We start from the raw sequence: 16,289 nt of genomic DNA, 5'->3' as shown, positions 1-16,289 counted from the left end.
GGAAGAGATGATGGTGGCGTGGGTGTGGGCTGTAGCTGTAGGTGCAGGGAGAGCGATGACGAATGTTGAAGGCTGCAGCCCCAGAACTCGGGACAGGCGATTGTGACCAGTGAGGAAAAGCGGTGAATGGAGGTGGCTCTTTCGTGGGCCGCTGCCATGGGTGAGGCAGCTGGGAGCCGGCTGGGGACGTATTGCCACTCTGGTGCCTGTCCCATATGAGAGCAGGTCTGTGAGGTGGGTGCCGGATGGGCTGCAGGCTGAGAGTGGGGCCTGGGCCGCTTCCGCCACACACACTCGTGCTCACTGCACAGGTGGTTGAGAGGCAGCCACCTGCTGGATGGCGCCCCAGAGTGTCATTCGTAGGACAGAGGAGGTGCGGGCAGGGGGTGGCGTGGGTTTGCGCCCCAGGTGGCTCCTAAGCAGAGCTCCTGGCCTGTTGTTTTCGGACTTGCTCCCGCTGGAGTGTAGCTGGTCTCACTGGTGTCTGGTGAGTTAATGCTTGAGTTTCATCTCCTAAGGGTGACACGGGAGGTTACCGCGTCCAAGACAGGCTTTGCGCAGCTGAGTTCCACCCCAGGAGGGGGCACCTGCCTGTGGCATGGCAGCAGCGGGGTTGTCCAGAAGACAGGCCTGATAGGGGCTCCTGCTGGGGCAGCCTTCTCTGTGCACCAGGGACATGCATGTGTTAGGAGGCGGGATGCTGAGGTGTCGGCATGTAGACCTGCTGTCCCTTGTGTGTTTGGTTCATGGACAACAATGGGCAGGGGACATGCCTTCGTCAGCAACATCCCAGGAGCTCGCTCTGGGGGTCAGCCTTAGTGAGGGCCGGTGCGTGGGGTGAAGCACTGCTTTGCCATTAGCTCTGCTCTGCATCATGCTGTCAAGTCTGGGAAATGGGGAAAGGATCGCGATAGTGTCAGGTGAGGCGAGAAACGGAACCAGCTCCCTGTGTGCAGTCCCAGCTTCGTGAGGAATGTCACAAACACGGAGACAAATGTGCCCAGGGAAAGCTCCAGAACACAGAACACTGCTGCTCGGGAAGACCAGAAAAACAAAACTTTTTAAAATTACTTCTCTATGTTTTCTTAATTTCATGAACATATTTATTTTATAATTTTGTAAAAATAGACTTCCAGGCCGGGCGTGGTGGCTCACGCCTATAATCCCAGCACTTTGGGAGGCCAAGGCAGGTGGATCACTTGAGGTCAGAAGTTTGAGACCAGCTTGGCCAACATGGTGAAACCTCGTCTCTACTAAAAATACAAAAATTAGCCAGGTGTGGTGGCACACGCCTGTAGTCCCATCTACTTGGGAGGCTGAGGCAGGAGAATCACTTGAACCCGGGAGGCACAGGTTGCAGTAAGCCAAGATTGTGCCACTGCACTCCAGCCTGGCGACAGAGTGAGACTCCATCTCAAAAAAAATAGGCTTCCTTTGTTTTAAGGCTGACACAAAAATTGAGCAGAGAGTTCCAGTATATTGCAGCACCCAGTTTCTCCTGTTACTAATGTCTTACCTTAGTGTGGCACATTTGCTGCCACAGTGAGCCATTTGTTGATGTTGATGCATTATTATTAAGTCCACACTTCATTCCAGTTTCTTCAGTTTTCCCCTTATGTCCCTTTTCTGATCCTGCGGAGGACCCACGTGATATTTGGGCTCCTCGGGCTCCTTGTCAGTGGGGCGGGAATTTTTTTTTTTTTGAGATGGAGTCTCTCGCTCTGTTGCCCAGGCTGGCGTGCAGTGGCGCCATCTCGGCTCACTGCAAGCTCCGCCTCCCGGGTTCACACCATTCTCCTGCCTCAGCCTCCCGAGTAGCTGGGACCACAGGCACCCGCCACCACGCCCAGCTAATTTTTTGTGTTTTTAGTAGAGACGGGGTTTCACAGTGTTAGCCAGGTTGGTCTTGATCTCCTGACCTCGAGATCCGCCTGCCTTGGCCTTCCAAAGTGCTAGGATTACAGATGTGAGCCACCCCGCCAGACTGGATTGTTGAATTCTCTCTGGACTGACCCCTCTCTTTGAACACCAAGAGTCTCTCTCATCTTATTAAAAATGAAACTCTCTGGCTGGGCGCGGTGGTTCATGCCTGTAATCTCAGCACTTTGGGAGGCCCAGGCGGGCGGATCACCTGAGGTCCGGAGTTCAAGACCAGCCTGACCAACATGGTGAAATCCCATCTCTACTAAAAATACAAAAATTAGCTGGGTGTTGTGGCCTGCACCTATAATCTCAGGTACTAGGGAGGCTCAGACAGGAGAATCGCTTGAACCTTGGAGGCAGAGATTGCAGTGAGCTGAGATCGCGTTATTGCCCTTCAGCTTGGGTTACAAGAGCGAGACTCTGTCTCAAAAAAAATGATAAGTAGCCGGGTATGGTGGTGGGTGCCTGTAATCCCAGCTACTCAGGAGGCTGAGGCAGGAGAATCACTTGAACCCAAGATCACACCACTGCACTCCAGCCTGGCAACAAGAGCAAAACTCTGTCTCTCAAAAAAGATAAAGCTCTCTGTTAAAGTGTAAATGAGTGACAAGCCTGCGTTCTTTACAGAGGAGGAGCCTGTGGGCTGAGAGCAAGCCCACCTTCAGCCAGTCAGTCGCAGCACTAATGGCCCCGGCAGGGAGCCAGCCTGCTCTCCGCGGGGCTTGAGTGGACCCTGCAGGGGTCTCGGAGTCCCGGCTCTTGATGGGGCAGCTGCTTTTCCCATCAGCAGCTTTCCTGTCTCCTGGAAGCTCTCATGCTTTCTCGGGTATGTAGAGCCTTCCTCAAGGCAGACAGCTGCTGACCACAGTTGTGACATGGAATCTTCTGCGTATGGTTGTGGCACAGTGGAAACAGTCCCCACTGCCCTCATTTGTTAATTTCTGAACTCGCACTCTGGGTCTCTCTTCCCCTCTAAAGGCAGCGTGGCATAAAGCTGATAATGACACCAGCCTGGCTGAGGACAGGCCCTGCTCTGTTCTCAAGGCAGCAGCACCTACAGCCACCTGTGGCCGTTCACGTATGGGGTCTGCCTGGTGTTGACCTGCTTTGGCCTGAGCTTTCTGATGCCCACGGCCTGGGAGCTGGGCATCCATGCCAAGTGTGGAGGGGCACTTGCCTGGCCTCACAACCTTGCGTGTTGTTGCAGGGCAGTCAGGGCGACAGCAAGAATGCCAAGAAGAAGAACAACAAGAAAACCAACAAGAACAAAAGCAGCATCAGCCGCGCCAACAAGAAGAAGCCCAGCATGCCCAACGTGTCCAATGACCTATCCCAGAAGCTGTATGCCACCATGGAGAAGCACAAGGAGGTAGGCGCGGGCTGCAGTGCTGCAGCCGTGCCTCCGGCCGAGAGGAGGGAAAGACTTGCAGCTGGCGGTCGTGGGCCCGCGTGCAGGTCTGTGGTGGGAGGGAAGTGGCCCCCAGGAAACCAGGTGGACCAGTTGGGTGACATCATGCAACGTGTCACCAATTCCGTTCCATCCCAAGGCATCAGGGCCATCAGGCTCAGCCACCTGCCTATTCTGCAGGCTGGGTGGCTGCGCCTGCCCTGAGCTCACCACTGGAGGTGCCATGTCGCTTGTGTGGGACTAAAGCCCCTCCTCTCCTGTAGGTCTTCTTCGTGATCCACCTGCACGCTGGGCCTGTCATCAACACCCTGCCCCCCATCGTCGACCCCGACCCCCTGCTCAGCTGTGACCTCATGGATGGGCGCGACGCCTTCCTCACACTCGCCAGAGACAAGCACTGGGAGTTCTCCTCCTTGCGCCGCTCCAAGTGGTCCACGCTCTGCATGCTGGTGGAGCTGCACACCCAGGGCCAGGACCGCTTTGTCTACACCTGCAACGAGTGCAAGCACCACGTGGAGACGCGCTGGCACTGCACTGTGTGCGAGGTAGGCCCTGCCCCCACCCCCACCCCCGCAGCCGGCCCGGGGTCTGACAAAGCATCCTGTCCCTTTGCATGGGTGCCAGGGTTGGCGTCTGTTCCTGATGGCGGCTGCACTGACTCCTCCAGAACTAGGACAGCGTCACACAGCAGAAGGCGTTGCTGTGTGTGTGTTTCCTAAACCTGCTCTGTGTAGCCACAGCCACAGGCCTGACCCTGGGGACAGCCAGAGGGAGGGTCTACTGGGAAGTCTGGCCTGTCTATGCCCAGTTCTAGTCTTGCTAAACGGCTGGAAACACCCGCTGTCCTGTTGGCGGCTTGGGCCCCTCTGGTCACTTGTTCCTGAAGGACCCCACGGTCATGCTCCCTCACTCCCCTCTAGGAATTTTGACCCCCCTGTGAAATGACGTGGGTGTCCCTTGCATGGGCTGAGTCAGGCTGTGCAGGGCAGGCAGGTGACAGATCCCACCATCCCCCTCCCAGGACAGTCACCATCACCTGCCAACCCAGAGCCTACTCAATTGCTGCGGTGTCTGTAGCGGGGCAGAGCGGGTCCTCAGTAGAGTGAGGGCCTTTCTTCTCTCCCAACCTTCACACACTTCTTCCGCTTTCCACCTTTCTCCAGTCTCCTTTGTCCTCTTTCTAGTTTCTGAATGCGGCAGTTTTCATATCTTTTTGTGAATACAGTCATCGTATCTGGTCTTAGGGCTCCATCAGGTTGCCAGGTGCGAGCAGTTTTCAGTAACTTGGGCTTGCGTGTTGGGGAAGGCCCACTGGTGCACTGCGGATAGCCCAGGCCTTCCCAGAGGCACTTCACGGCAGCTGTCGGTGCTTTGGGAGGGACCAGCCTCCCTCAGCCTTTCACTGTCAGGCTTCATGGTTCGAGTACAGGAGTTGGACAGGCTGTGGCAAGGGCCAATGTGACTCCCAGGTCAGAGGAAGTCGGAAGGAAGGGGGCTGGTGTCTACTGTCCATGAGCTTACAGGCCAGGGATTCTTGGGCATGGGTCAGGTTATCTTTGAGCCTTCAGGGCTGTTCCCAGGCGTGAAGGTCCTTGGGAGCAACACATAGGCAGCCCATGCCCCCATCCTGTCCCTGATCCCATCCTGTCCATGATCCCATCCTGTCCATGATCCCATTTTGTCCGTGCTCCTGTCCTGTCCGTGCTCCCGTCCTGTATGGGTCTCCTACCTGTCCGTGCTCCCTTCCTGTCCAGGTCTCCCACCTGTCTGTGCTCCCATCCTGTCTGGGTCTCCTATCCTGCGCGGGTCTCCTGGCACAGACCCAGACTTAGCGGTGGAGGGAAGCAGCCAGGGTGCCTGGTGGTACTGGGTCCCATGCTGACACCGGCCTGTCCCCTTTCCTTGCTTGCAGGACTACGACCTCTGCATCAACTGCTATAACACGAAGAGCCATGCCCATAAGATGGTGAAGTGGGGGCTGGGCCTGGATGACGAGGGCAGCAGCCAGGGCGAGCCACAGTCAAAGAGCCCCCAGGAGTCACGACGGCTGAGCATCCAGCGCTGCATCCAGTCGCTGGTGCACGCGTGCCAGTGCCGCAACGCCAACTGCTCGCTGCCATCCTGCCAGAAGATGAAGCGGGTGGTGCAGCACACCAAGGGCTGCAAACGGAAGACCAATGGGGGCTGCCCGGTGTGCAAGCAGCTCATCGCCCTCTGCTGCTACCACGCCAAGCACTGCCAAGAAAACAAATGCCCCGTGCCCTTCTGCCTCAACATCAAACACAAGCTCCGCCAGCAGCAGATCCAGCACCGCCTGCAGCAGGCCCAGCTCATGCGCCGGCGGATGGCCACCATGAACACCCGCAACGTGCCTCAGCAGAGTCTGCCTTCTCCTACCTCAGCACCGCCCGGGACCCCCACACAGCAGCCCAGCACGCCCCAGACGCCGCAGCCCCCCACCCAGCCCCAACCCTCACCCGTGAGCATGTCACCAGCTGGCTTCCCCAGCGTGGCCCGGACTCAGCCCCCCACCACGGTGTCCACAGGGAAGCCTACCAGCCAGGTGCCGGCCCCCCCACCCCCGGCCCAGCCCCCTCCTGCAGCAGTGGAAGCAGCTCGGCAGATCGAACGTGAGGCCCAGCAGCAGCAGCACCTGTACCGGGTGAACATCAACAATGGCATGCCCCCAGGACGCACGGGCATGGGGACCCCGGGGAGCCAGATGGCCCCCGTGAGCCTGAATGTGCCCCGACCCAACCAGGTGAGCGGGCCGGTCATGCCCAGCATGCCTCCCGGGCAGTGGCAGCAGGCGCCCCTTCCCCAGCAGCAGCCCATGCCAGGCTTGCCCAGGCCTGTGATATCCATGCAGGCCCAGGCGGCCGTGGCCGGGCCCCGGATGCCCAGCGTGCAGCCGCCCAGGAGCATTTCACCCAGCGCTCTGCAAGACCTGCTGCGGACCCTGAAGTCGCCCAGCTCCCCTCAGCAGCAACAGCAGGTGCTGAACATTCTCAAATCAAACCCGCAGCTAATGGCAGCTTTCATCAAACAGCGCACAGCCAAGTACGTGGCCAATCAGCCCGGCATGCAGCCCCAGCCTGGCCTCCAGTCCCAGCCCGGCATGCAACCCCAGCCTGGCATGCACCAGCAGCCCAGCCTGCAGAACCTGAATGCCATGCAGGCTGGCGTGCCGCGGCCCGGTGTGCCTCCACAGCAGCAGGCAATGGGAGGCCTGAACCCCCAGGGCCAGGCCTTGAACATCATGAACCCAGGACACAACCCCAACATGGCGAGTATGAATCCACAGTACCGAGAAATGCTACGGAGGCAGCTGCTGCAGCAGCAGCAGCAACAGCAGCAGCAACAACAGCAACAACAGCAGCAGCAGCAGCAAGGGAGTGCCGGCATGGCTGGGGGCATGGCGGGGCACGGCCAGTTCCAGCAGCCTCAAGGACCCGGAGGCTACCCACCGGCCATGCAGCAGCAGCAGCGCATGCAGCAGCATCTCCCCCTCCAGGGCAGCTCCATGGGCCAGATGGCGGCTCAGATGGGACAGCTTGGCCAGATGGGGCAGCCGGGGCTGGGGGCAGACAGCACCCCCAACATCCAGCAAGCCCTGCAGCAGCGGATTCTGCAGCAACAGCAGATGAAGCAGCAGATTGGGTCCCCAGGCCAACCAAACCCCATGAGCCCCCAGCAACACATGCTCTCAGGACAGCCACAGGCCTCGCATCTCCCTGGCCAGCAGATCGCCACATCCCTTAGTAACCAGGTGCGGTCTCCAGCCCCTGTCCAGTCTCCACGGCCCCAGTCCCAGCCTCCACATTCCAGCCCGTCACCACGGATACAGCCCCAGCCTTCACCACACCACGTCTCACCCCAGACTGGTTCCCCCCACCCCGGACTCGCAGTCACCATGGCCAGCTCCATAGATCAGGGACACTTGGGGAACCCCGAACAGAGTGCAATGCTCCCCCAGCTGAACACCCCCAGCAGGAGTGCGCTGTCCAGCGAACTGTCCCTGGTCGGGGACACCACGGGGGACACGCTAGAGAAGTTTGTGGAGGGCTTGTAGCATTGTGAGAGCATCACTTTTTTTCCCTTTCATGTTTTTGGACCTTTTGTACTGAAAATCCAGGCATCTAGGTTCTTTTTACTCCTAGATGGAACTGCGACTTCCAAGCCATGGAAGGGTGGATTGATGTTTAAAGAAACAATACAAAGAATATATTTTTTTGTTAAAAACCAGTTGATTTAAATATCTGGTCTCTCTCTTTGGTTTTTTTTTTTGGGGGGGGGGGTTCTTTTTTTCCGTTTTGTTTTTGTTTGGGGGGAGGGGGGTTTTGTTTGGATTCTTTTTGTCGTCATTGCTGGTGACTCATGCCTTTTTTTAACGGGAAAAACAAGTTCATTATATTCATATTTTTTATTTGTATTTTCAAGACTTTAAACATTTATGTTTAAAAGTAAGAAGAAAAATAATATTCAGAACTGATTCCTGAAATAATGCAAGCTTATAATGTATCCCGATAACTTTGTGATGTTTCGGGAAGATTTTTTTCTATAGTGAACTCTGTGGGCGTCTCCCAGTATTACCCCTGGACGATAGGAATTGACTCCGGCGTGCACACACGTACACACACCCACACACATCTATCTATACATAATGGCTGAAGCCAAACTCTTGTCTTGCAGATGTAGAAATTGTTGCTTTGTTTCTCTGATAAAACTGGTTTTAGACAAAAAATAGGGATGATCACTCTTAGACCATGCTAATGTTACTAGAGAAGAAGCCTTCTTTTCTTTCTTCTATGTGAAACTTGAAATGAGGAAAAGCAATTCTAGTGTAAATCATGCAAGCGCTCTAATTACTATAAATACGAAACTCGAGAAGATTCAATCACTGTATAGAATGGTAAAATACCAACTCATTTCTTATATCATATTGTTAAATAAACTGTGTGCAACAGACAAAAAGGGTGGTCCTTCTTGAATTCATGTACATGGTATTAACACTTAGTGTTCGGGGTTTTTTGTTATGAAAATGCTGTTTTCAACATTGTATTTGGACTATGCATGTGTTTTTTTCCCCATTGTATATAAAGTACCGCTTAAAATTGATATAAATTACTGAGGTTTTTAACATGTATTCTGTTCTTTAAGATCCCTGTAAGAATGTTTAAGGTTTTTATTTATTTATATATATTTTTTGAGTCTGTTCTTTGTAAGACATGGTTCTGGTTGTTCGCTCATAGCGGAGAGGCTGGGGCTGCAGTTGTGGTTGTGGCGGCGTGGGTGGTGGCTGGGAACTGTGGCCCAGGCCCAGCGGCCGCCCAGAGGCTTTTCTTCCTGGAGACTGAGGTGGGCGGCTCAGTGTTGGCCCCACACATTCGAGGCTCACAGGTGATTGTCGCTCACAAGTTAGGGTCGTCAGTTGGTCTGAAACTGCATTTGACCCACTCCTCCATCCTCCCTGTCCATCATAGCTGCTACCCCCAGAGGCGGCGCTTCTTCCCGTGTTCAGGCGGCTCCCCCCATACACAACTCCCAGAATCTGAGGCAGAGAGTGCTCCAGGCTTGCGAGGTGCTTCCTGACTTCCCCCCACATCCTGCCGCTGCCGCGCAGCATGTCCCGTGTGGCCTTTGAGGAAATGCTGAGGGACAGACACCTTGGAGCACCAGCTCCAGTCCCTGTTACAGTGAGAAAGGTCCCCCACTTCGGGGGATACTTGGATTTAGCCACATGGTCCTGCCTCCTTTGGAGTCCAGTTCCAGGCTCCCTTACTGAGTGGGTGAGACAAGTTCACAAAAACCATAAAACTGAGAGGAGGACCATCAGCAGGGGAGCTGAAGTTCATCCCCTAGTCTACCGCCCCCAACACCCAGAGAACTCACTTTATCCCTAGTCCTCCAACAAAGGCTGGTCTAGGTGGGGGGTGATGGTAAATTTAGAAATCATGCCCCAAAGAGCTTCCATTTGGGCCCTTAACATTCACAGATATTTTTTAAATACTTGAATGCTTGGTTTTGGAATCTAAATTCGAGGAACCTGTCTAAGAAATTGGAAAGGTCCAATCTAGTTTTAGCACAGAGCTTTGAACCTTGAGTTATAAAATGTAGAATAATTAAACCAAGTAAAAATAAGACCACCATCTGGCACCCCCGACCAGCCCCCATTCACCCCATCCCAGGAGGGGAAGCACAGGCCGGGCCTCCGGTGGAGATTGCTGCCCCTGCTTGGCCTGCTGGATTCTTCACCTCCACCGTCCTCTTCATCTTTCCCACCCATAGGGAAACCTTGAGCCATGTGTTCAAACAAGAAGTGGGGCTAGAGCCCGGGAGCAGCAGCTCTAAGCCCACACTCAGAAAGTGGCGCCCTCCTGGTTGTGCAGCCTTTTAATGTGGGCAGTGGAGGGGCCTCTGTTTCAGGTTATCCTGGAATTCAAAACTTTATGTACCAACCTCATCCTCTTTGGAGTCTGCATCCTGTGCAACCGTCTTGGGCAATCCAGATGTCGAAGGATGTGACCGAGAGCATGGTCTGTGGATGCTAACCCTAAGTTTGTCATAAGGAAATTTCTGTAAGAAACCTGGAAAGCCCCAACGCTGTGTCTCATGCTGTATACTTAAGAGGAGAAGAAAAAGTCCTATATTTGTGATCAAAAAGAGGAAACTTGAAATGTGATGGTGTTTATAATAAAAGATGGTAAAACTACTTGCATTCAAAGATGGTTCAGATTGGCTAATGACTTAGAGTTAGCTCAACAGCTCGTCATTATAGGATTGCAGTTGCGGGCCGGGTGCGGTGGCTCACGCCTGTAATCCCAGCACTTTGGGAGGCCAAGTCGGGTGGATCATGAAGTCAGGAGTTCGAGACCAGCCTGGCCAAGATGCTGAAACCCCGTCTCTATTAAAATACAAAAAAATTAGCCGGGTGTGGTCTAGGCAGGCGCCTAGAATCCCAGCTACTCAGGAGGCTAAGGCAGAGAATTGCTTGAACCCGGGAGGCGGAGGTTGCAGTGAGCCGAGATCGTGCCACCACACTACAGCCTGGGCAACAGTGAGACTTCGTCTCAAAAAAAAAAAAAAAAAAGATTGTAGGTGGTGCTGGCTGGGCTTGGTGGCTCATGCCTGTAATCCCAGCACTTTGGGAGGCTGAGGCAGGCAGATCACATGGTCAGGAGTTTGAGACGAGCCTGGCCAATGTGGTGAAACCCCATCTCTACTAAAAAAAATACAAAAAATTGACCGGGGTGCAGTGGCTCACGCCTGTAATCCCAACACTTTGGGAGGCCAAGGCAGGCGGATCACGAGGTCAGGAGTTCAAGACCAGTCTGACCAGCATGGTGAAACCCCGTCTCTACTAAACATAACAAAAATTAGCTGGGCATGGTGGCGCACGCCTGTAATCTCAGCTACTCAGGAGGCTGAGGCAGGAGAATCGCTTAAACCCGGGAGGTGGAGGTTGCAGTGAGCCAAGATCGCACCACTGCACTCGCCTGGGCGACAGAGCAAGACTCTGTCTCAAAAAAAAAAAAAAAAAAAAAAAAAAAAATTTTTAGCCGGGCGTGGTGGTGCGCACCTGTAGTCCTAGCTACTAAAGAGGCTGAGGCAGGAAAATCGGTTAAACTCAGGAGGCAGAGGTTACAGCGAGCCAAGAGCGCACCACTGCACTCCAGCCTGGGCAACAGAGTGAGACTTCATTTCAAAAAGAAAAAAAAAACAATTGCAGATGTTCAGTGGAGTTTTTCTCTACAAAGCATGTGTTTGATGCTGTCTTTGAAATTCTCGCATGTTAAAAACATAGAATGAGCTGTCCCTGGATAATGTGGCATGGAGAGGCTTCTGCTTCTAAGATCTCAGGTTGGGCTAGGCACGGTGGCTCACGCCTGTAATCGCAGCACTTTGGGAGGCCAAGGTGGGCAGATTGCCTGAGCTAAGGAGTGGACAACCAGCCTGGGCAACATGGTGAAACCCCGTCTACTAAAATACAAAAAATTAGCTGGGCGTGGCAGCGTGCTCCTGTAGTCCCAGCTACTCGGGAGGATGAAGCGGGAGAATTGCTTGAACACAGGAGGCGGAGGTTGCAGTGAGCCGAGATCACGCCGCTGCACTCCAGCCTGGGGAACAGAGCAAGACTCCGACTGACAAAAAAAAAAAAAAAATCTCAGGTTGAAGACATGTAACTGTCTTCTTTTTTTCTTTCTGAGACACAGCCTCTCTCTGTCACCCTGGCTGGAGTGCAGTGACGTGATCTCGGCTCACTGCAACCTCTGCCTTCCGGGTTCAAGCGAGTCTCCTATCTCAGCCTCCTGAGTAGCTGGGACTAGAGGCATGTGCCACTATGCCCAGCTAATTTTTGTATTTTTAGTAGAGGCAGGATTTTGCCTTGTTGGCCAGGCTGGTCTTGAACTCCCGACCTCAAGTGATCCACCCGCCTTGGCCTCTCAAAGTGCTGGGATTACAGCCGTGAGCAAACATGCCTGGTCCTTTTGATTACTATAAAATGGAACCAAAGATTTTATTTGAACCAAAACATGCTTTGAGCATTGCATGGCGAGATAAACTGTTTTTAAAAAAGAAACACGTCTTTCATTAAGGAGATGATTGCACGTTAGTGGCCATTTTGCTACCAGGAAGTTCTTAGCACAGGACAGTGTGTGCCGGGAAGCAGAGGCTATACCCACAGTGCCATAACAGATTGGCAGGGGTATGTAGGCATGAGAATAACGTCATCTCAGACCACGAAGACATCGCAGCCTCATGGACGTATGGATTTGATGTGTTAATTTCACATGAATTACTTGTATATACTTCATAATAAATAGTCAGAGGTGGGGAAACATAGGTCCCTTATAAGATACTGAAGAAATTTAAGTGAATGTAATGCCCAGACTAGCAAAGTAGATTCTGAGGAGCTTTGATGAGTAGATGACAATGCTTTGCAGTTGATCTAAATTGTGCATAAAACGGTGCTTTTGACAGGCTCACATCTTTTTATAGAGGATTTACTAGGAATCTTTTGGCTATGAGACCACTGTTAAATCAACTCACCAGATAGAAAAGTTCAACGGGAGCTAATACCTATAAAACACCGCAATTAAGAAAGTATTGCATGAAGGGGAAAAAAAAAAAAAAGGGCCGGGCGCAGTGGCTCACGCCTGTAATCCCAACAGTTTGGGAGGCTGATGCGGACGGATCACCTGAGGCCAGGAGTTTGAGATCAGCCTGACCAACATGGTGAAACCCTGTCTCTACAGAAAATACAAAAATTAGCCAGGTATGGTGGCACATGCTTGTAATCCCAGCTACTCAGGAGACTGAGACACAATCTCTTGAAACCGAGAGGCAGAGGATGCAGTGAGCCAAGATCGCACCACTGCACTCCAGCCTGGGCGACAGAGCAAGACTGTCTCAAAAAATAATAATAAAGAAATAGATACAAGAAAGTATTGCATGGGCCGGGCACAGAGGCTCATGCCTGTAATCCCAGCACTTTGGAAGGCCAAACTGGGAGGATTGCCAGAGGCCAGGAATTGGAGACCAGCCTGGGAACATAGCAAGACCCCTGCCTCTACACACACATACACAAAATTTTGAGACACTGTTTCACTCTGTTGCCCAGGCTGGAGTGCAGTGGCGCAATCTCCCAATCTCGGCTCACTGAAGCCTCCACCTCCCGGGTTTTTGTTTTTGTTGTTTTTTTTTTTTTGGAGACGGAGGCTCACGCTATCGCCCAGGCTGGAGTGCAGTGGCGCGATCTCGGCTCACCGCAACCTCTGCCTCCCAGGTTCAAGCAATTCTCCTGCCTCAGCCTCCCAAGTAGCTGGGATTACAGGCACCTGCCACCACGCCTGGCTAATTTTTTTGTATTTTTAGTAGAGACAGAGTTTGACCATGTTGTCCAGGCTGATCTTGAACCCCTGACCTCAGGTGATCCACCCACCTCGGCCTCCGAAAGTGCTAGGATTACAGGCCTGAGCCACCACACCCAGCTGATCTCCCGGGTTTAAGTGATTCTCCTGCCTCAGCCTCCTGATTAGCTGGTATTACAGGCCCCCTCCCCGCCACCAGGCCCAGCTAATTTTTGTATGTTTAGTAGATAAAAGGTTTCACCATGTTGCCCAGGCTGGTCTCTAACTCCTGACCTCAAGTGATCCTCCTGCGTTGGCTTCCCAAAGTGCTGGGATTACAGGAGTGAGCCACCACGCCCGGCCTATAAAATTTTTTTAAAGAATTAGCCAGGCATGATGCAACACACCTGCAGTCCCAGCTACCGAAGAGGCTGAGGTGTGAGGATCACTTGAGCCCAGTAGGTTGAGGCTGCAGTGAGCTACGATCGCGCCACTGCACTCCAGCCTGGGCAACAGAGCAAGACTCTTGTCTCTTAAAAAAAGATCTCAGCACTTTGGGAGGCCAAGGCGGGCAGATCACGAGATCAGGAGCTCAAGACCAGCCTGGCCAGTATAGTGAAACCCTGTCTCTACTAAAAATACAAAAATTAGTGGCGTGTGCCTGTATTCCCAACTACTCGGGAGGCTGAGGCAGGAGAATCGCTTGAACCCAGGAGGTGGAGGTTGCAGTGAGCCAAGATCGCAAGACTGCACTCCAGCTTGGGTGACAGAGTGAGACTTCATCTCAAAAAAAAAGAGAAAAAAAGGCCAGGCACGGTAGCTTACACCTGTAATCCCAGCACTTTGGGAGGACAAGGCAGACAGATCACCTGACATCAGGAGTTCAAGACCAGCCTGGCCAACATGGCAAAACCCGGTCTCTACTAAAAATATGAAAATTAGCCAGGCATGGTGGCATGCACCTGTGGTCCCAGCTACTTGGGAGGCTGAGGTAGGAGAACTGCTTGAACCCTGGAGGCGGAGGTTGCAGTGAGCTGAGATCACACCACTGCACTCCAGCCTGGGTGACAGAGCGAGATTCTGTCTCAGAAAAAAATAAAAAAGAAAGAAAAAGTTGTAAGTATTGCAGATATTTTTAAGGAGATTAGGAGGAGACTCGGACAAGTGAGATTATAGAGGCTGAGCTGCCACCTCTGTGAGGCTGAGGGGACTGAGAAAGGAAAACCGCCCAGCCGGGAGTCCTGGGCCTGGATGGAGTAAGGGCCTCAGCCTCAACTTTGATTGAGTTCCCCAAATTCTGCCTTCCTCCTGTGGATAACAAAGTGAAGAGATGGGAAAATACGGCATGTGACAAATACTGTTTACATGTATTCTTGCAGGAAAACAGAGGTGGTTAAGTAACCATCAAGTTCACAGAGCAGGAAGAGAAAGAGAGGGTGCCGGCCCTTAACCCTCTACTGGTAAACTGTCCTACACCTCCGCCTCTCATCCTCTCTCCACACATTCACCTTGGACTCACTTTGGGAGTGCCTTGGGAAAGCGAGGCATTTATAATGCACCATAGCCCTCAAGCATTGTGGCGGCAGTAAGTGGTAACCAAGGCCTTACAAAGGCCTGTTGGGGATCAGCTTGCCTGTGTTGGATTGCCCACTGGTTAACTTTGGCATTGGAGAAAAAGAAACTTTGACAGTCCTCATGCTGGGCACCCCTAGTGTCCACAGCGCCAAGCTCCTGGTGTGGGTGACACTGATCCATCCCCACCCAACACATGCAAGGGAGCTGAGTGATGAGCTTTATCGTGTCTGATCCGGAGTCCCCATGGCTCCAGACGAGCAGCAAGAAAGACTTTTCTTAGCCAAGCGGGGTGGCTCACGCCTATAATCCCAGCACTTTGGGAGGCTGAGGTGGGCGGATCACTAGGGGTCAGGAATTCGAGACCAGCCTGGCCAACATGATAAAACCCTATCTCTACTAAAAAACACAAATTAGCCAGGCGTGGTGCCTGTAGTCCCACCTATGCGAGTGGCTGAAGTGGGAGAATCGCTTGAACCCGGGAGGCAGAGGTTGCAGCGAGCCGAGATTGCGTCACTGCACTCCAGCCTGGGCGACAGAGTGAGACCCTTTCTCAAAAAAAAAAAAAAAAAAAGACGTGGCACCCAGTGGCAGCCTCAGGTCCTCTGGATAGGAGTCTTGGCAGAGCCAAGGCTGAGAAACACCAGGGGCAGCCAACAGCCCCCGCAGTGGGCTTGAAACCCGAAGTTACCTGGAAGGCGCTCCCTGACCTGACCGTGTTGCTTGCCCCCGGGGAATACAGAGGTGCTGGGAGATGTTCATCCTGTTCACTTGTGACAAGTGCAGGTTGTGACGGAAATAGAAAAGAGAATCAAGTCGTGCTTGCTTTTCAAAGACATAATTAGGGATGCCTAGCATTCCCGACCAGTCACCCAGGTGAGGTGGAACAAGTTTCCGCCATCCTTCACGTTTCATGAGCTGCAGGGCTGAGGCTGTGCAGGCCAGCGTGGCACTCACCATGAAGAAGTGATGGGGCTAACAGGCACGATGGACAATATCCCCCTTCACCTCATGCCTGGGGGAGTTGGCACCTTCAAGGCCAGACATCAGGGAAGATAACAGATGGTCCGCATTTCTACCTGCCCGAAGCCCTGTCCTCCATCCATGCCCCAGGGACCAGCGTGAGAACCAGGACTGAGGGGCCCTCTTTACACCCAAGGAGACCCTGGGATAGCAGGCGCTGCTCAGGACACCAACCGTCTGGAATCCAGGCCCACGGCACCCAGGTGAGGGAGCAGTCTTGAGGTGGCAGGGTGGCGGGGACAGAGCCACTAGGCAGCCACACCAGCAAGGAGGGGGCGTTGCAGAGCTGCCCGAGTGGCCTGTGCAATTCCCCTGGGCACACAGGACTGAGCTGCCCTTTCACTCTCTTTTCTTTCAGGCCAAACCAATCCTCACTTCTTTTCTGTTTTTTTTTGAGACGGAGTCTTGCTCTGTTGCCAGGCTGGAGCGCAGTGGCACAATCTTGGCTCACTGCAACCTCCGCCTCCCGGGTTCAAGCAATTCTCCTGCCTCAGCCTCCCAAGTAGCTGGAA

At 53.3% G+C, this 16,289-nt stretch overlaps 1 protein-coding gene across 11 annotated transcripts in view; it reads left to right on the top strand.

The window, feature by feature from the left end:
- Nucleotides 1–10,055, top strand: part of CREBBP (CREB binding protein) — a 154,894-nt gene extending 144,839 nt beyond the window's left edge. For all 11 annotated transcript variants that reach the window (XM_063655077.1, XM_063655076.1, XM_054455748.2 and 8 more), the window contains 3 exons: nucleotides 3,131–3,292; nucleotides 3,595–3,876; nucleotides 5,244–10,055. In XM_063655077.1, the coding sequence (XP_063511147.1) occupies nucleotides 3,131–3,292; nucleotides 3,595–3,876; nucleotides 5,244–7,403 (2,604 nt within the window). In that variant the 3' untranslated portion in view covers nucleotides 7,404–10,055. The remainder of the gene's footprint in view (nucleotides 1–3,130; nucleotides 3,293–3,594; nucleotides 3,877–5,243) is intronic.
- The last annotated feature ends 6,234 nt before the right edge of the window (nucleotides 10,056–16,289 follow it).

This window comes from Pongo pygmaeus, chromosome 18 (assembly GCF_028885625.2).
Source record: "Pongo pygmaeus isolate AG05252 chromosome 18, NHGRI_mPonPyg2-v2.0_pri, whole genome shotgun sequence".
Taxonomy (NCBI): Eukaryota; Metazoa; Chordata; class Mammalia; order Primates; family Hominidae; genus Pongo; species Pongo pygmaeus.
Note: the sequence above shows the minus strand (reverse complement) of the source record. Positions and strands in the feature narration are given on the sequence as shown.